General features: G+C 43.1%; 1 protein-coding gene across 1 annotated transcript in view; it reads left to right on the top strand.

Annotated features, from left to right (window-relative positions):
- Positions 1-333: 333 nt before the first annotated feature.
- PHLPP1 (PH domain and leucine rich repeat protein phosphatase 1) overlaps positions 334-15,843 on the top strand; it is a 214,813-nt gene continuing 199,303 nt past the window's right edge. Inside the window, exon 1 of the mRNA XM_082416908.1 lies at positions 334-2,055. Coding sequence (XP_082273034.1) covers positions 546-2,055 — 1,510 coding nt within the window. The 5' untranslated portion in view covers positions 334-545. The remainder of the gene's footprint in view (positions 2,056-15,843) is intronic.

The following is a 15,843-nucleotide window of genomic DNA, read 5'->3' as shown; positions in this document are numbered from 1 at the left end:
GCCTCTCCATCTCTGAGGCTCGCGCCGGAACCTCCCGGGAAACTGCCCCCGTACGCCGTCCCGTTTGTTTACCCTGAAGCCCCGCCTCACCGCCGTCCTCCTGCTCTCACCTCTTCTGCCTGGAATGCCGTCATGCAGGTGATGCATATTCATGAGGCCCGCCGAGGAGCTCCCGCCCTGCCCGCCTCCCGCCTTCCCGCTGCCGGCGCCTGATTAATATTCAATGAGCCCAGCTTCGCGGCGGGTTCGCCGGGGTGAGGCGGAGGAGTGGGCGGGGCCTGCGCTCGGCGCCCGCGACCCGGGCGGGGAGGGCGTGTGTGTGTGCGGGGGGGCGGTGGCGGCCAAGCGGGCGGGCGCGCGGGATGGAACACCGAGACACCGACGGAATGCTCCGAATTGCCACATAATCCCCTGGAACGGCCGTGCCGAACGCCATTGGCTTCTCCCTTCTCCCCGCGCCGCCGCCGTCTCCCACCTTCGCCTCCCCGCCTCTCTCTCTGCCCGCTGTCTCCGGAGCTGGGGGGGAAGCGCGAAGCCCCACTGCAATGGAGCCCGCCGCCGCGGCTACGGCGCAGCGACTCCCAGAGACCAGCAGGGAGGACCGAGCTCCGGCTCCGGCGGCGGCTGCAGCGGCGGCCGCGGCCGCGGCGGCTCTGGCGGCGGCAGTCGGGGGCGGCCGGAGCCCGGAGCCCGCGCTGACCCCGGCGGCCCCGAGCGGCGGGGCGCGGGAAGAGGCCCCCGGCGAGGCGCAGCTGGGGCCGCTGCCGGGCCGGCCGGGAGGCACGGGTCGTAGGAGGAGGCGCGGCGCCCCCCAGCCCACCGCTGGCGGGGCTGCCCCGGTGCCCGGGGCCGGCGGTGGCGCCAACTCCCTGCTGCTGAGGAGAGGGCGGTTGAAGAGGAATCTGTCCGCGGCCGCCGCCGCCTCGTCGTCCTCGTCCTCATCGTCGTCCGCGGCTGCCGCCTCGCACTCCCCCGGCGCCACCGGCCTCTCCGCCTCCTGCTCGGCCTCGGCGTCGCTGTGTACCCGGAGCTTGGACAGGAAGACGCTGCTCCTGAAGCACCGGCAGATGCTGCAGCTGCAGCCGTCGGACAGGGACTGGGTGCGGCACCAGCTCGAGCGGGGCTGCGTGCACGTCTTCGACCGCCACATGGCCTCGACCTACCTGCGCCCGGTGCTCTGCACGCTGGACACCACGGCCGGCGAGGTGGCCGCCCGCCTGCTGCAGGTGGGCTACAAGGGCGGCGGCGTGGTAAAGGTGCTGGGCAAGGGGCACCCCGACGCCGGTCCCCGGCTCCCGCCCGCCGAGCCGCGGGACTCGGGGCCGCCACCCGGGAGGAGCGGACTGGCCGCCGTCGGGGGGCCGCAGCGCGCTCCTCCCGCCGACCTGCCGCTGCCCGGCGCCCCGGACGGGTGGGCGCTCTGCGCCTCCCGCGCCAGCCCCGCGCCCTCAGACTCCAGCCTGGGCGAGCCGGGCGCCCCGCGGCTCCTGGACGGCGCGGCCGCGGGCCCGGCCTCCGACACCGAGAGCTTCAGCCTGAGCCCCAGCGCCGAGAGCGTGTCGGACCGGCTGGACCCCTACAGCAGCGGCGGCGGCTGCTCGTCGTCGTCCGAGGAGCTGGAGGCTGACCCGGCCCCGGCCCGGACCCCGACGGGGGCTCCGGGACAGCCCCGCCTGTCCCGGCTTGGAGCGGGCGCCCGGCCGTCATCCCCGACGGCCTCCCCGCCTCCGCCGCAGCCGAAAGCCCAGAGGGGCGTCGAGGGCCCAGGCGGCGCCGCCCGCGATCGGTCTCGGGAGGAGAAGGCGGCGGCAGCAGCGGCCCTCGGCCGCCCCCCGTTGACCCAGGACGGGAACGGGGCGACCGCGGAGCAGGCGCCTCCACCGCCCACCCTGTACGTGCAGCTCCACGGAGAGACCACCCGGCGCCTGGAGGCGGACGAGAAGCCGTTGCAGATCCAAAATGACTACCTCTTCCACCTGGGCTTTGGGGAGTTGTGGAGGGTGCAGGAGGAAGGCATGGACTCGGAGATCGGCTGCCTCATCCGCTTCTATGCAGGTAAGGAGATCATCTGCACTTTGACGCGTGGGGAATAAGCACTTCCAGGTCCCGAGAAATGTTTGGCCACCCCGAGAGTCAGCGCGGGTCCTCGGGAGTCTCTGTTACTTCTCTACAGCTTTCAAGTACGATCTGTGTGATACTAAATTGAGCAGTTTTAAAATCCGCGAGCTTTTGTCGTTCTTGGGGGCTCCGAGGTTGGGAAGCAAGCTGGGAGAGGTGGCAGGGCCACCAGGAAGCACAGGGAGCAGGCACTCCTGAAAGAAGCAGTGGTGTCTTTGACAGTGAAGGTGCTGCCTTCGGATGTCTGTTCACCGGTTTGTTGGGTTTGAGGCAGTTTGGGATTTCAGGTAAACATCACGTGCACGTGATACCTACAGAGGAAAATGACCTTGGGAAACGCGCTGGAACACCCTCCCTCCGTCTGACTGTCCGCGGCTTGCCGTTCCAGCCCGGGAGCTCGCTCCGCATCAGCTGGTGCTGCTCGTTTGCCCATTTAGTCCTCGATGGAACCCAGCAGCTGCGGTCCTCTTTAGTGATACTTTCCCTCAGCGCTTTTTGGCTTTATTTCAGTTTCCTCTGTAAGTTTGATTCTTGCGTCAAAAGTGGTTTTGCCTATTTCTTTCTCTCAGTTTCTTACTTCTAGCCTTTATAGCCAGACCTGACCATTGCGATGTGACTTGCAATAGGGATATATAGGAATCACAGTACGACTTGAGGGTGATCTAAAATCTTCCTTTTTTTTTTTCATTTCTAGATTAAAGGTCTTAAAAGGAGAGTTAAATCTTCCCAAGATTTACTAAAGTACTAAATTATTTCCCCACCTAGGTTGTATGTGGTGGTGGAAAAATAATCACACTTGTAATTTCATTAATCTGTAGCCATTCTTTCTAACTTAATATGTTTTGGGTCCAACTTGTGTCCCAGTAGCAGTTTAGTCGGTTTGAATGAAGAAATTACACATTGAGATATGCAAGACTGGTAGCATTCCTGGTGAGATGTTCCTTTACGTTTAATTGAAGTTTTTCTGTAATTCAAGTGGATTTCTGATGGATTTTTGCCTCGTAAAGAAAACCATATCATAATACAATAGCATTTGTAGTATCTGAAGATAATATCCCAACCGGATGACAAGCCTTTAAAAGCTTATGGCCTAGAAAATAGGTGATTTTTTTTTTTTTTCTTCCATGTAGGAGCAACAACTATATCATTTTCTCCTGTGGCTCATGTAATTTGTAAAATACTGTTACTTTACAAAAGCAGTAAATGGTAATCACACTTGGAATGAGAATATTTTCTTAACAAGAGAATGATAAATGCCCTTATAACCAATCAATTACATTGAAGGAAATATATATAAAGCAAGGGATATGTTAAATAAGCAGTATTGAACATATTTCGTATGGAAAGAGCTCTGCATCCCTTCTTTTCCTTATGACTGAATTGTTGATCATGATAAATGTCCATGGGAAGGGTTTTAGGTGTCCTAGTCATGACATTTAAATCTTTGATGCCCCTTGATTGTCTCTTCAAGTGTGTCTAAAATGTTCTAAGTGGATGATATATAGGTTTTTTTTAAAAAAACTTACCTCAGTATAAAGGTGACAGATTATCTTTCTGGTAAATCGCAAATTTCTGGTGTGCTCATTCTAATCTTTTTGTTTCGTTCTTTATGAAAAGCAGGAATTGTTGCTTCATTCTGAACTTATTTGCTTTATTTCTATATGCACAATATAAATACATATATACCTCTGTGAATATGCTTGTAAAAGTAACTAATTAAATGAGGAAGCCATACAGAGCATCCAACCTGTTCTTGAATGTGAAGCTGGTATGCAGGTGTCCTAGAAGGAAGATGCCTGATTGTTATAAAGATATAACAGTCTTTATAAAGATGTTATAAAGATGTCTAATTGCTTATTTTATAGCAAGTTGAGCTTATTTTAAGCCTAAGAACATAGCAAACGTCTGTGTTGATATTCATTTGCCATAGAACAAAATTTACCATATAGTGAGTCCACTTGAACTTTTGCAAGGAAGTTTAGTTACTGATGAACAAAAGGGCCTTGGTATAAGGTGGTCTCACTCATCACGGGAACATTATCAGGACTTCACATGTAGCGCAGGTTTGCACCAAGCTGGAGGAGATTCCTAGAAGTTACCCCTGTGCTGAGGCGGAATGTAGGACACCCAACAGGAAAGTGGCATGTTTTGGTAGTAATTCTTTTCCATAAGAAGAAGAGAATTAACGTTTGTTTTATATGAGATCCTTTGAGGGGGTGTTTTCCACCACATTCGTTTTTATAGTGTTACATATAACTTACTCTTAAATTTATTGCTGCGTATCTTTTTGTTTATCTGTGTATGTGGAGTTAAGGATAGACTAGGAAATTGCTTTTGAAGGCTTTTGAATATTTTCCTATATTTAAATTGAGCTCGTTATCTGTTGTTCATCTAGTTTATCTGTTCATCAGTTGCTTTTTTTTTGGAGAAGTTCTTGTCCAGTGGAGAACTTTCATTCTCTTGAGGTCACCTTTCAGTTAAATTTTAGTATTTATAACCTGGCCTAAGTTATTCTTAAAAGGCTTTGAAAGCCATTTGTGGTTGCTTTGAATATTTAAATATTTATTCAGGTAAAGTAAAATGGAAGTCTTTAATGAGCTAAAAGGCTTTGGACAAAAGGTACTATCTAATTACAGAGTTGTTGAGAAAAACTTAGTTTGAAAATTGTTGCTCCTCTGAAGCAACCATTCTCTTAGCTAACTTTAAATAAGAAAAAATTTAATTATGGCTCTATCTGAAGTAACTTGTGTAAAGTATTAAGTATATTAGGTACATTAACATTTAATTTTCCTTTAAGATCAGCCATCTTAAATTTTACCTGAGAGTAATTTTAGGTGAAAAAATATTCAAGAATTTAGGTTACTCGACATAGGTTACGGACTTAAAAACGTTAATGAGATTATGTTTTGTACTCCCTGGGGACGTCTGAGTCATTAATCAAGGGCAGTACTAAACTATATTTTTAATATTTTTGAGTCTCTTCTACTGCCTTTTAGCTTTAGTCATCTGGCTGTTTCAGTTTAAATTGTAATAGTGGGAAATGATGTTGACAGAATGGAGAGTACACCCACTGTGGCTCGTGAGTCTTGGACAAGATATTTTTATGTTTGACTTTTTGGGATTGCTCAGGAGAACGGACTCCTTACCCGCTCATATTTCTTCTCTTTTTCTCTTCTGGGATGATCAAACCTTACATGGTTTCCTACATGGAAACCAAGAAGGGGTGGTTCGGCATTAAGCTGTAATATTGACAAGAAGTCTCTTATTACTATAATTACAGCAGTATTGAGTAACGTGGTATGAACATGTGACACCAGTGTGTGCTTAAGCAGTCCTTTTAAGAACAAAGGGTTTAATTTTATTTTTGTTGCTTTTTGTATTTAAATTTTATACTTGTTTTTGATGTAAAGTGAGTGCTGTCTTGTCCTTCATAACTGTGGTTTGATAACGTCTATTAATATGTTGGGTTTATTATCTTCAAAAATCTTAAAGAGCTTTCACATAAATTATCTCGTTTGTCCTTTCGGAAACATTATTAGGGAGGAGTCGGTGTCAATCCTCTTTTCAGATAAACTGATGCATAGTTTTGATTCTTGCTTGTGGTTTTTCAGTTCTTGGCAGAGCTGAGAAGAGGGAGCATGCATATTCTGTTTTACAATTCATATTACTTTCCATGAATCGAAGTTGAATTTCATTTACACTTGAATTTTTCACTTGGTTAAAAGCATTCCGAAAATATGCTATTTTTGTTGGTAATGAGGTGATATTATCCTCTCGTCCAAAGTGGTATTCCTTGTGAAATGTGGTTGGTTCTATTTTTATCATGCTGCCTTTAACATAAAGAAGCAAGACTGGCAAATAAGTGGACAATACAGAAAGAGTACGAAAGTGTTCTAAATATTCCGGTTGCAAATAGTCGTACATGCATTTAAGTTGGCATGAAATAAAGCTCACCTAATGATTCTTTATTCTCTTACGCACGCCTCATTTGTTGAACTGTAAATCTTCATTGGGTATAGAGCATTAACACTTTATTTGAAAAGTGGATAACTTTTGAGGGTAGCGGTGTGACATTTCAGTTCCTTTAAAACATAGCTTTACTTGTAAAGTATCGAAAATAGCTATCATGAAAGGTTTGCATAAACCTTTCATCTTAAAGTAAACTTATTTGTACTTTAGTGATCAGTAGTGCTCTATTGATGTCACCATGCTGTTCATTTTTTATAATTCATATGTTATATAGAGTTAGAGAGTAAGCTACTCTGACTGATTTTCATAGTTATTCCTTAAATGGTGTGTTTTTTTTATGCTCATTGAAATAATTATAGGGAGAGGAGATGAGTGTAAATGAGTTTATGAAGTTTCTGGTTGAAAGTTTTATCTTTTTGTGGCTATAAGATTGTTAAAACAGCCACCTTAAATGACTGGTTATCCCAAGATTCTTATTATTTTTTAAAGAGTAAGGTGTTTTTGTTGTTTTTGATTCTCTTTCTTTATAGAATGCTGAATTTGATTTCTTGGTAACATAACATTCATTGATGTTGTATATGATCCAAGGCTAGTATAATACTTGGCATTTTAGTTTAAACATTTGTTGAATTGAATTTGCGGAATTTTGTTAAGCAGCTGGTGGTGTGTGTCCTGAATCTTCAGCCTTCCTTCCTGTTAGGGTCCCCAGGGGTTGTGTTAAACACACATACACACAGAGGCATTTCTCCCATGGCAGGAGGTTTTAGATGTGCCACACACTGTTAATATCTTCTATTTCACGTGAGTGGAGCTCTATGCGGATTTTGAGAGAGTTCGCTCTCAAAGGTTTCTTAGAGTTAACAGGTGTTTTTTTCCCCCCCCTTTTCAAAGGCATCTCTTACCTAAACTTTAAGATGAATTTAATGAGACATCTGTCAAATGAGGCGTTTTAGATTTAATGATTTTGTTATGTGCCAGGGTTGAACACGGTTCAATCTATCTGGACAGGAGAAGGGTTTAATTGTACTGTGAAAGTCGAGAAAAGCCACTCAATAGAAAGGCTTTTCCTTTAAAGACGCCTGGCATTTTGAAAAAGAGAAAAAGATGTTATCAAAATGTCCAAAATAGTCTGGGAAAGTGAAGGCTTTTTTTAAAAGTCCCACTTTCTAAAACCCACTCCACCCCTTGATCGCAGGCATCTGGTACAACACTGGTAATGAGGGGTTTTGAATCTACCTTCATGTCCCTCTGCTTCTTGGGCAAACTCTTTAATACTTACCTTTGGTTTTCTAAAGATAGTATAATTAAAACAAAACAAAATCGACCATTTGGATTCTTTAGACATATTAGGTATTTATAACCTAAGTCTCTGTGACGGGTTGTGTTTGGATTTGTTATGAAACTTTAACTCTAGGCTTTGGAAAATTTTGATAAACTGAAACTCAAGGGTCTGGAAGAAATAGACTTTAATGGTACTTTGATTAAAGAACATTAGGATATTTGGTTAACTATGAAATAGCGGCTCTTTCAAGTTGTGTGATAACTGTACTTTAGAATCAAGAATAATAACAGTTACCAGGTTGCTGAAGTGTAATTACATGTTGATTTCGAGATGGAATGGTTTTGTTATAGATATAATATATATGCCCAGTATTCCTGTTAGTATGTTAAGTGAAACAAAGCATAACCATCGCATAATGCCACATTCATGCGGAAATAATTGTTTCCCTGTTTATTTTTACATTTGAGATTGCTTTAGTAGGTTGTAAAATGTATTTAATGATACAGTGTCTTATTAAGGTACTGGTCCAATGACCTTTGAGTTTGGAACCTAGAAGTTCTCTTGGAAATGGAGTGAAATACTCTATTTGTAGGTTGTACATGTTTTGTGAGTCTGTAAATGTCAATACTTTAGCAAAAAACAAAAAAAAATCCAGAATTTTTGACATGTATTTTCTCAAATGAAGCTTGCTAGAAGTAACTTAGTCTCATTTCCAGTTATGTGAAAGCATTCAGTTGAAGACGGAGTAAAATTTGAAATAATTTGGTTTTGGACCATTTCAGTTAATGAATGAAAAAATCTAATTCGAAATTTGAGATACTTTGAATTGGTTGATTTTGTTTTAGTTTTTTCCCCTGCATTCTTTTCAGGCAGGAAGAGAGTTTTGAATTTGTTGCTGTCTAGTTCTACTGACTCGTACATCTGATGATGAAGAGCAGGTGGAGAGTGAATCTTTTCAGATGTCTGCCTTCGTTAATAATGTGTTAGAATGTTTGGCGCCTTCTTTTCAAATACGAGGCGTGTTCTTAAGTATAGCAAGAGAAAGTATGAACTGTATTTGTTTTCACTGTCTATTTAATAATTATCTGGATTTCACAATCAGTTCACTCCTGACACATGGTCCAAAGAGCAACATTTTATGCATAGAACCAGTTTTTGACCTTTTTGTCATGTATGAGAAGTATATCCCTGAGGAGTTCTTTCTTTGTTCCTATCCATGTATTTTGAGAGCCTTTGGCTGTACTTCAGCACTTGAAGAGGTGCTCCATCCTACGGCTTTTGAGTTTGGCTGATGTATCCTGGGGTTAGCTGAAAGTAACTTTGTTATGGTTTGTAATGTAAAGAGATGAGTCGGAGAGTTGGGAAAGTTGGTATGACTTTGGGCATTCATTTTAACTTATCCTGGGCTTTGATTTCCTCATCAGTAAAATGATGAGCTTGGAGTAGAGTAAGTCTAAAATCTCTTCCAACTCTTAACATTCTGGGGCTTCATTAGAGAGCCTGTTCTTCAAATTAGAAGGACTAAATGTTGTAGTGGTTTTAAGTTCTGTACAAACCTATCCATGGGTTTAAAAACAGCCAAATCCCCAGCTTTTTTTTGTCATGGAGAAAGGAACAGGCTTGGACCTAATACACACAAGTCAGCCTAAGGTTGTCAGCCAAAGAAGAATACCTTTTTGGAGTAGATTAGGACTAATGATGGAATAGATAGTGTTTGATTACCCTCTCCCTGCCAGTTCTACTCTTCAAAGTAGAATTCAGCACACTAGAGATGAATTTAAAGAAATACATCCTTTTAAAAGTTGAGGTAAGATTCTGTTCTTAAGTTGACTTGTAAAGTAAGATACTTTTATAATCCAGTTTATAAACTTTACTGTAGTGATAACTGTATTTGAGGGATCCAAATATGGGAAACTTAATGGTTCATTAACTTTAATTCATGGTGAGCTGTGTGTGCCTATCTACTTGTGCCTAGAGTCAGTAGGAGAAAAAGCACATAAAAATGTTTTTTGTGTTATTTTTGATTAGATCATAGAGTTTAGGATTCTGTAGAGATCCTAATATCTGTATTTTTATAGATGAGGAAAGCAAGCCCTGTAGAAGTTGAGTGTCTGGTCCAAGATCAGTGATAAACTCAGTCTCAGAATTAGGAATAGCACCCAGAATTTTGATTATCTGTCTAGTATTCTTTTTTTCCCCACACTGAATTTATATACTTACTATCTTTGGATTCTCCTTTATTTAGTATTCAAAATGAAAGTTTAAAAAATTGAGTGTGCTTCACACATTTGGTGCTTTCTCAATTACTTCAAGGTGTTTCTAGTTTCTTTTCATTCTAATCAGTGCTTATGAGAGGTTACATATCACTTTGACAGATTATGGGCGGGCTTCTAATGGAACAGTTGGATATTTTAATTGCAGAGAGGGAAATTAGATTTCATCAGTGATGTTACCCTTTGGGGGTTTTATGATAGAACTTTAAAGTTGACAGATGGTTGACTGAAAAGAGTTACAGTGCTAGAAAATCAGAAAATCAATGGTTATTTGTCCGGTCCTTTAAAGTTGAAATTGTTAGAAGAATGGAAATGTGGCAAACCACTGAATTTTAAAAAAATATTTGGAAGAAAAATTTAAGAATAGATCTTGAAAAAAAAATCCCATTCAGACATGTGTTCATTAAAAAGATTCAGTATTCATAATATTTTTTATTTCATTTTTTTTCAAGAAAAACGTATCTTCTCACAATTAAATGCACTTAGCTTATTTAGGTACACATACACGGCCCTACTTTTATGTGATATAAATTGAAACAACTTAGTTCAGTAATCTTTGGGCTTTTGCTGTTTGCTGGTTTTGGAAGTCTTTATTTATTTATTTATTTATTTATTTTTGGCTGTGTTGGGTCTTCGTTGCTGCGTGTGGGCTTTTTCTAGTTGCAGTGAGCGGGGCTACTCTTCCTTGCGGTGCGTGGGCTTCTCATCGCGGTGGCTTCTCTTGTTGCAGAGCACAGGCTCTAGGCACGTGGGCTTCAGTAGTTGTGGCACACGGGCTCAGTAGTTGTGGCTCAAGGGCTCTAGAGCACAGCCTTAGTAGTTGTGACACACAGGCTTAGTTGCTCCGCGGCATGTGGGATCTTCCCAGACCAGGGCTCGAACCCGTGTTCCCTGCGTTGGCAGGCAGATTCTTAACCACTGTGCCACCAGGGAAGTCCGGTTTTGGAAGTCTTTATCATGAAATCTGGTACTGCTTTGGATATCTTTGAGAGAGGGAGAGAAATGTCCTGCTCCTGTTAGCAAAAAGACAGTTTGTGAATATTTGTAGGGGTGAGAGAGAGATTCCCTTTTATATTAGGTTCCATTTTAATTTAATCATTTACCTTAAGTAAAAGTTTTATATGGAAATTAATCTCTGGAGTCAATTAATTCCTCAAAGATGACTGTTCAGTTTTTACTGGGAGGAAGGGAACTTGTAAAGTGCAGAAGTACAAATGGGTAAAAATACATTGCATCTGGCATATGGAATATGTACTCTAGCTGCTGAAGCAGAAAAGAAATTTCTCTTGATGGTCTCTGAGAGAGGTAGTATGGCTGGGGGTAGCTGGTGTGCAGGTTTATGTAATAAATTGAATGTCTCCTTCTGGAAAGAAGTAAACATCACTGTAGTTGGAGGAGATGCACTCTCTTCCTTACACACATCCCACACATGCGTACATGATACACTCACACATGCACGCACACACGTTCTCCACTGAGTGCTGAGGTAGGATGTAATGGGAGGTGGTAGCAGGTGGGTGGGGTAAGCAGTCTTGGGGGGAAAAGTCTCAATTTCAAAAAAATTATAGTTCTTAATTACGTAGATCATTTTTTTTCACATTTTAATTGGTAACTTATTTCTCCCATGAATGGCCTGTTCATATCCCTTGCCCATTTTTTTGTTTGATATTTGCCTTTTTCCTACTGGCTTATAGATTTGTTTTGGGGGGGTATATCTAGGGAAACTAGCTTTGTTTTGTAAGTCACTATTTTCTTCATCCATTTGCACTTTTATGTCAGTCTTTTCCTCTAGGTATTCAGGGTTCTGTGTCATGCTTAGGAAGGCCTCCCCCTCAAGATTTAAAAGAAATTTCCCATATTTTGGGGCCAGGGGACACGGGTTCCAGCCCTGGCCCAGGAAGATCCCACATGCCGCAGAGCAACTAAGCCCTTGCCACAACTACTGAGCCTGAGCTCTAGAGTCCGTGAGCCACAACTACTGAGCCTGAGCTCTAGAACCCGCGAGCCACAACTACTGAGCCCACGTGCCACAACTACTGAAGCCTGCGCGCCTAAAGCCCGTTCTCCACAACAAGAGAAGCCACCACAATGAGAAGCCTGCGCACCACAACGAAGAGTAGACCCTGCTCACCGCAACTGGAGAAAGCCCGCGCGCAGCAACGAAGACCCAATGCAGAAATAAATAAATAAATAAATAAATAAATTTATTTTAAAAAAAAGAAAGACAGGAAGTAGGAAAGAACAAATTGTCCCCACACTTTTTATTCGATAATTGAGTATTTCTTTAGTGACTTAAACTGTCACTTTTCCTCAGTTTATGCCTTTTTAAAAAAACTGATAGGCATTTATATCATCCTTACTATGTGCGAGGCACTGTTTTAAGTGCTTTATAAATATTAACTCATTTAATCCTCATGACAACCCTATGAGGCAGGTGATGTTACCACCCCAGGGTTACAGATAGGGAAACTGAGTTACAGAGCAGTTTAGTACCTTGTGTGGATTTGTCAAGCGAGCAAGGCACAGGCAGAGTGCAAGCCCCAGCATTTGCTGTCAGAGTTAACTAGTGTGTAATAGCTTGCTTTGCCGAATGTGGAAAACTTGTCCTTGATAACCTTCTGGGGCCAGTTTGGGCAGATCAGCATTTGGGAAGCATGGACTTCGAAGTACTTGAGGCTGGGACTTGCGTTCTGGCTGTGCCCCTGAGCCCAGAGCTCTACCTCCCTGTTTCCTTCTCTGTGGAAATAGGCAGTACCTGTGAGCCACACAGGGTTGTTGAGAAGATCAAATGAGACGAAGGAAAGTGCCTAGGACAGCAGGCCTCGGTGTAAACCAGGCCCTGGTCTTAGGATGCAGAGAGCACTGATGGAGGAACTAGGACCTAGATTTGACTGTGGGCTTCTTCTCTACTTGATGGGAAACCTATAATGAACCCTGTAATCTCTTTAAGCCTCATTTATTAGAGAGATTTAAAAAAATCCATCTCAGAGAACTTTGTGAGGTTCAGATTTGATGATATATGTGGAAGTGCTTTGTAAACTGTGAGATGTTATACAAATGTAGTGTGGTGGTGGTATCTTCAGCAATAGTAAATTGCCACAAATGTGAACTAGAGGTAATTAGGGCTCATTAAGGAAGATGGGATATGCTGCTGCCCAGTGACACTGGCAAACTATACGCTTTCACTCATTCATTCAATCCGGAATTACTATGAGTACCTACTATGTCAAAAGTACTTTGGATTCAAAGATGACTAATTTTAATTTTCTAGGATCCCTTGAAATACTTACAGCTCTGAGGGCATGTTTGTGGAAACAAGCGAGCCAACATTTAGAATACAGAAGTGGAAAATTTTCTAATAGAGGCAGTGGGGTCCACAGATGACTGTAGTAGCAGCAAAGGAGAGGCTCCTGACTCCACTGTGTGAATCCCTGGAAGGCCCTCGAGCCATCTTGAAGGACCAGAGGGAGTAGACTCTTGCCATAATTCTGGAATACTGAATTGTTTGAGGAGCAACCATAAATTACCAGTAGTTCAAAGTCCAGTCAGACTGAGTTTAGGATTAGTAATTCCACCTTAATCCTTTAAGATTTACCAACCCTTTCTATCTAGGCCTTTTTATCCATTTGAATCATTGGGGCTTCATTTGGTATCGTACTTTGTGAGGATCTAAGTTCTGGGTTAAGCAAATATTAGTTTTGCTTTCTTGAAAAGAAAATGCAAATGTGCACATGCTCAAGGTTGCCCTGAAGCCTGGCAGGGGGGCTACAGTACACTTGAAAGACGTTCTCTTATTTCTTTTTGTGAAGCCTTTGAGGGTTTTGCTTTCCTCAGATTTATAAAGTTTATGGGAAATGCCGTGTTCATCTTCTGGAGGCAGATACTTTCTTTTAGTTTAATGTCGTGTAGACCAACCACATTAATGTAAAATTTGGAAGATGAGGAATTGGTCATAACCTGAGGGTATTCTTAATTTTTTAAAAATAAATTCCATTTTTTGGTATAAATTTATTTATTTTATTTATTTTTGGCTGCACTGGGTCTTCGTTGTTGCACGTGGGCTTTCTCTAGTTGCAAGGAGCGGGGGCTACTCTTCATTGCGGTGCGCGGGCTTCTCATTGCGGTGGCTTCTCTTGTTGCGGAGCACGGGCTCTAGGCTCGCAGGCTTCAGTGGTTGTGGCTTGCAGGCTCAGTGGTTGTGGCTCGCAGGCTCAGTAGTTGTGGCTCGTGGGCTCTAGGGCGCAGGCTCAGTAGTTGTGGCGCACAGGCTTAGTTGCTCCACGGCATGTGGGATCTTCCTGGACCAGGGCTCGAACACGTGTCCCCTTCATTGGCAGGCGAATTCTTAACCACTACGCCACCAGGGAAGCCCCGAGGGTATTATTTTTAACTTTGCCCATCTACTGTCTGGATCTTCATTGGTGAAGGAATTTTTTTTAAAAACCTCTTGTGTGGACTAGGAGGAAACACAACTCTTAAGTGCTCATATAAGCAAAAATAACTATTTTATCCATGGCTGTAAAATCTGTACTACACTACTATGGTAAGTTAAGTCTTTACTAATGGCCTGTTACAAATTTCTTTTGTTTTAAGTGGAAGGTAAATGTCTCTGTGAAATATTGTCTCATGTAGTAATGTGAATGACAACACTGGAAAAGATCTTTATTTTGCGTTTTATGTTAGTTTTAAAAGTATGATAAACACCCTGTTTTTAAAAGAAGTTATGCAGATCCTGTCTGACTAAAATAAGTCATGCTTCTAATTCCAATGAAAATACTTCTAATTCAGACTAATCAACATTCAGGTTAATTACCTGCCATTGTGTATTTTCCACTGTGATTTGCACCTTTCTGCCCTCTGTGACAAATTTTTACAGAGACCTCAGTTAACTTATTAGAGCACTGTCAACACCCGACAAGCTGATTTTCATGGGGGATATTAACAGAAATGTTAGCATCAATGTAACCATAAGGAGAATAGTTATTAGCCCTTGTGATTATAAAGTAGACGCTAAAAATCCCTTGTAACTAAGTCGTAATAGAGACTTGGTGTTTTTAACCAAAATCTGAGTAGTATTGTCTCATTGATAAATACACAATGACAAAAGTTCTTGGAACTGCTAAAGATAATGTCATTGTGAAGATACCACACAAAAGTCCATTTCTGAGAATAGGGATCATCTTGTAGTCAGTACATTTGGAATGCTTGTTTTATATCTTGAATTGGCTTGCAGCTGCTAATAGAGAATTGGGAGCCATCATTGCTTCCTGCTTCTATAGATGTTCATAAGATCTCCCACCCCACCCCCAACCAAACAAAACGGTTGATAGCCTCTTGGTTCTAAGAAACTGATAGATTAACGCAAGTGGTATTAACCTCTAGATAATACTGATGGATAAAGGGAAGTGGTGGTGTTCACTTATCTTGAAGTTACTATCGTAAGCACAACTATATATACCCCCTTGCCCGGTATCTTCTTTATCTTTTAGAAACATTTGTAATACTGGAATAGACTAAACCAGAGTTGTCGGTAGATAGTTACTACTTCAGAACCTGGTGAATGTGATAATTGAAGTATTACCTGCTAGGGAATAGCTTTGCCAAGCTTCACAGGTGAAAAATGGGTGACAATGTCATGGATATCTCAGGGAGAGCATAGAATCAAAGCACTGGAAAGGACCAGGGGCATCTAATCCAGTTTCTTACCTAGCATAGAAATCTGTGCTTATCCAGTCCTGACTGATGGTCATCTGGCTTCTGCTTGTTGACTGCTTGCTAGATACATTATTCCAGGACAACACTGAGTGGAGATCTTGCTCCTTGAAATGTGATCTGTGGACCAGCATCGTCAGCGTCTCTTGGGAGTGTGTGAGAAATGCAGACTCTCAGGCCTCACTTCAGACTTACTGAATAATTGGCATTTTTAACAAGATCCCTAGGTGATCGTTTGCACAGTACAGTTTAAGGAGTGCCAGTGTTGGATGAATCGGGAGTGGGAGAGATTAGGATTGGAGGAGGGGAACCATTAGGAGCTTGCCTGGTTCAGTGAGATACTGAGGGCTAGAACTAGAGGAGTGGAGAGAGAAAAGGAGACAGATGTAGATGTTATCCTGGGCCTCAGTAGCTAATATAGAAGCTCAAAGATGACAAGTTTGCACTTTGAGTGATGGGAGAATTGTGGGTCAGTTCATGACAGTAGGA

Source organism: Balaenoptera physalus (assembly GCF_965194825.1).
Source record: "Balaenoptera physalus genome assembly, chromosome: 12".
NCBI classification, from domain to species: domain Eukaryota; kingdom Metazoa; phylum Chordata; class Mammalia; order Artiodactyla; family Balaenopteridae; genus Balaenoptera; species Balaenoptera physalus.
The sequence above is the reverse complement of the archived record's forward strand: the minus strand, read 5'-3'. Positions and strand labels throughout refer to the sequence as shown.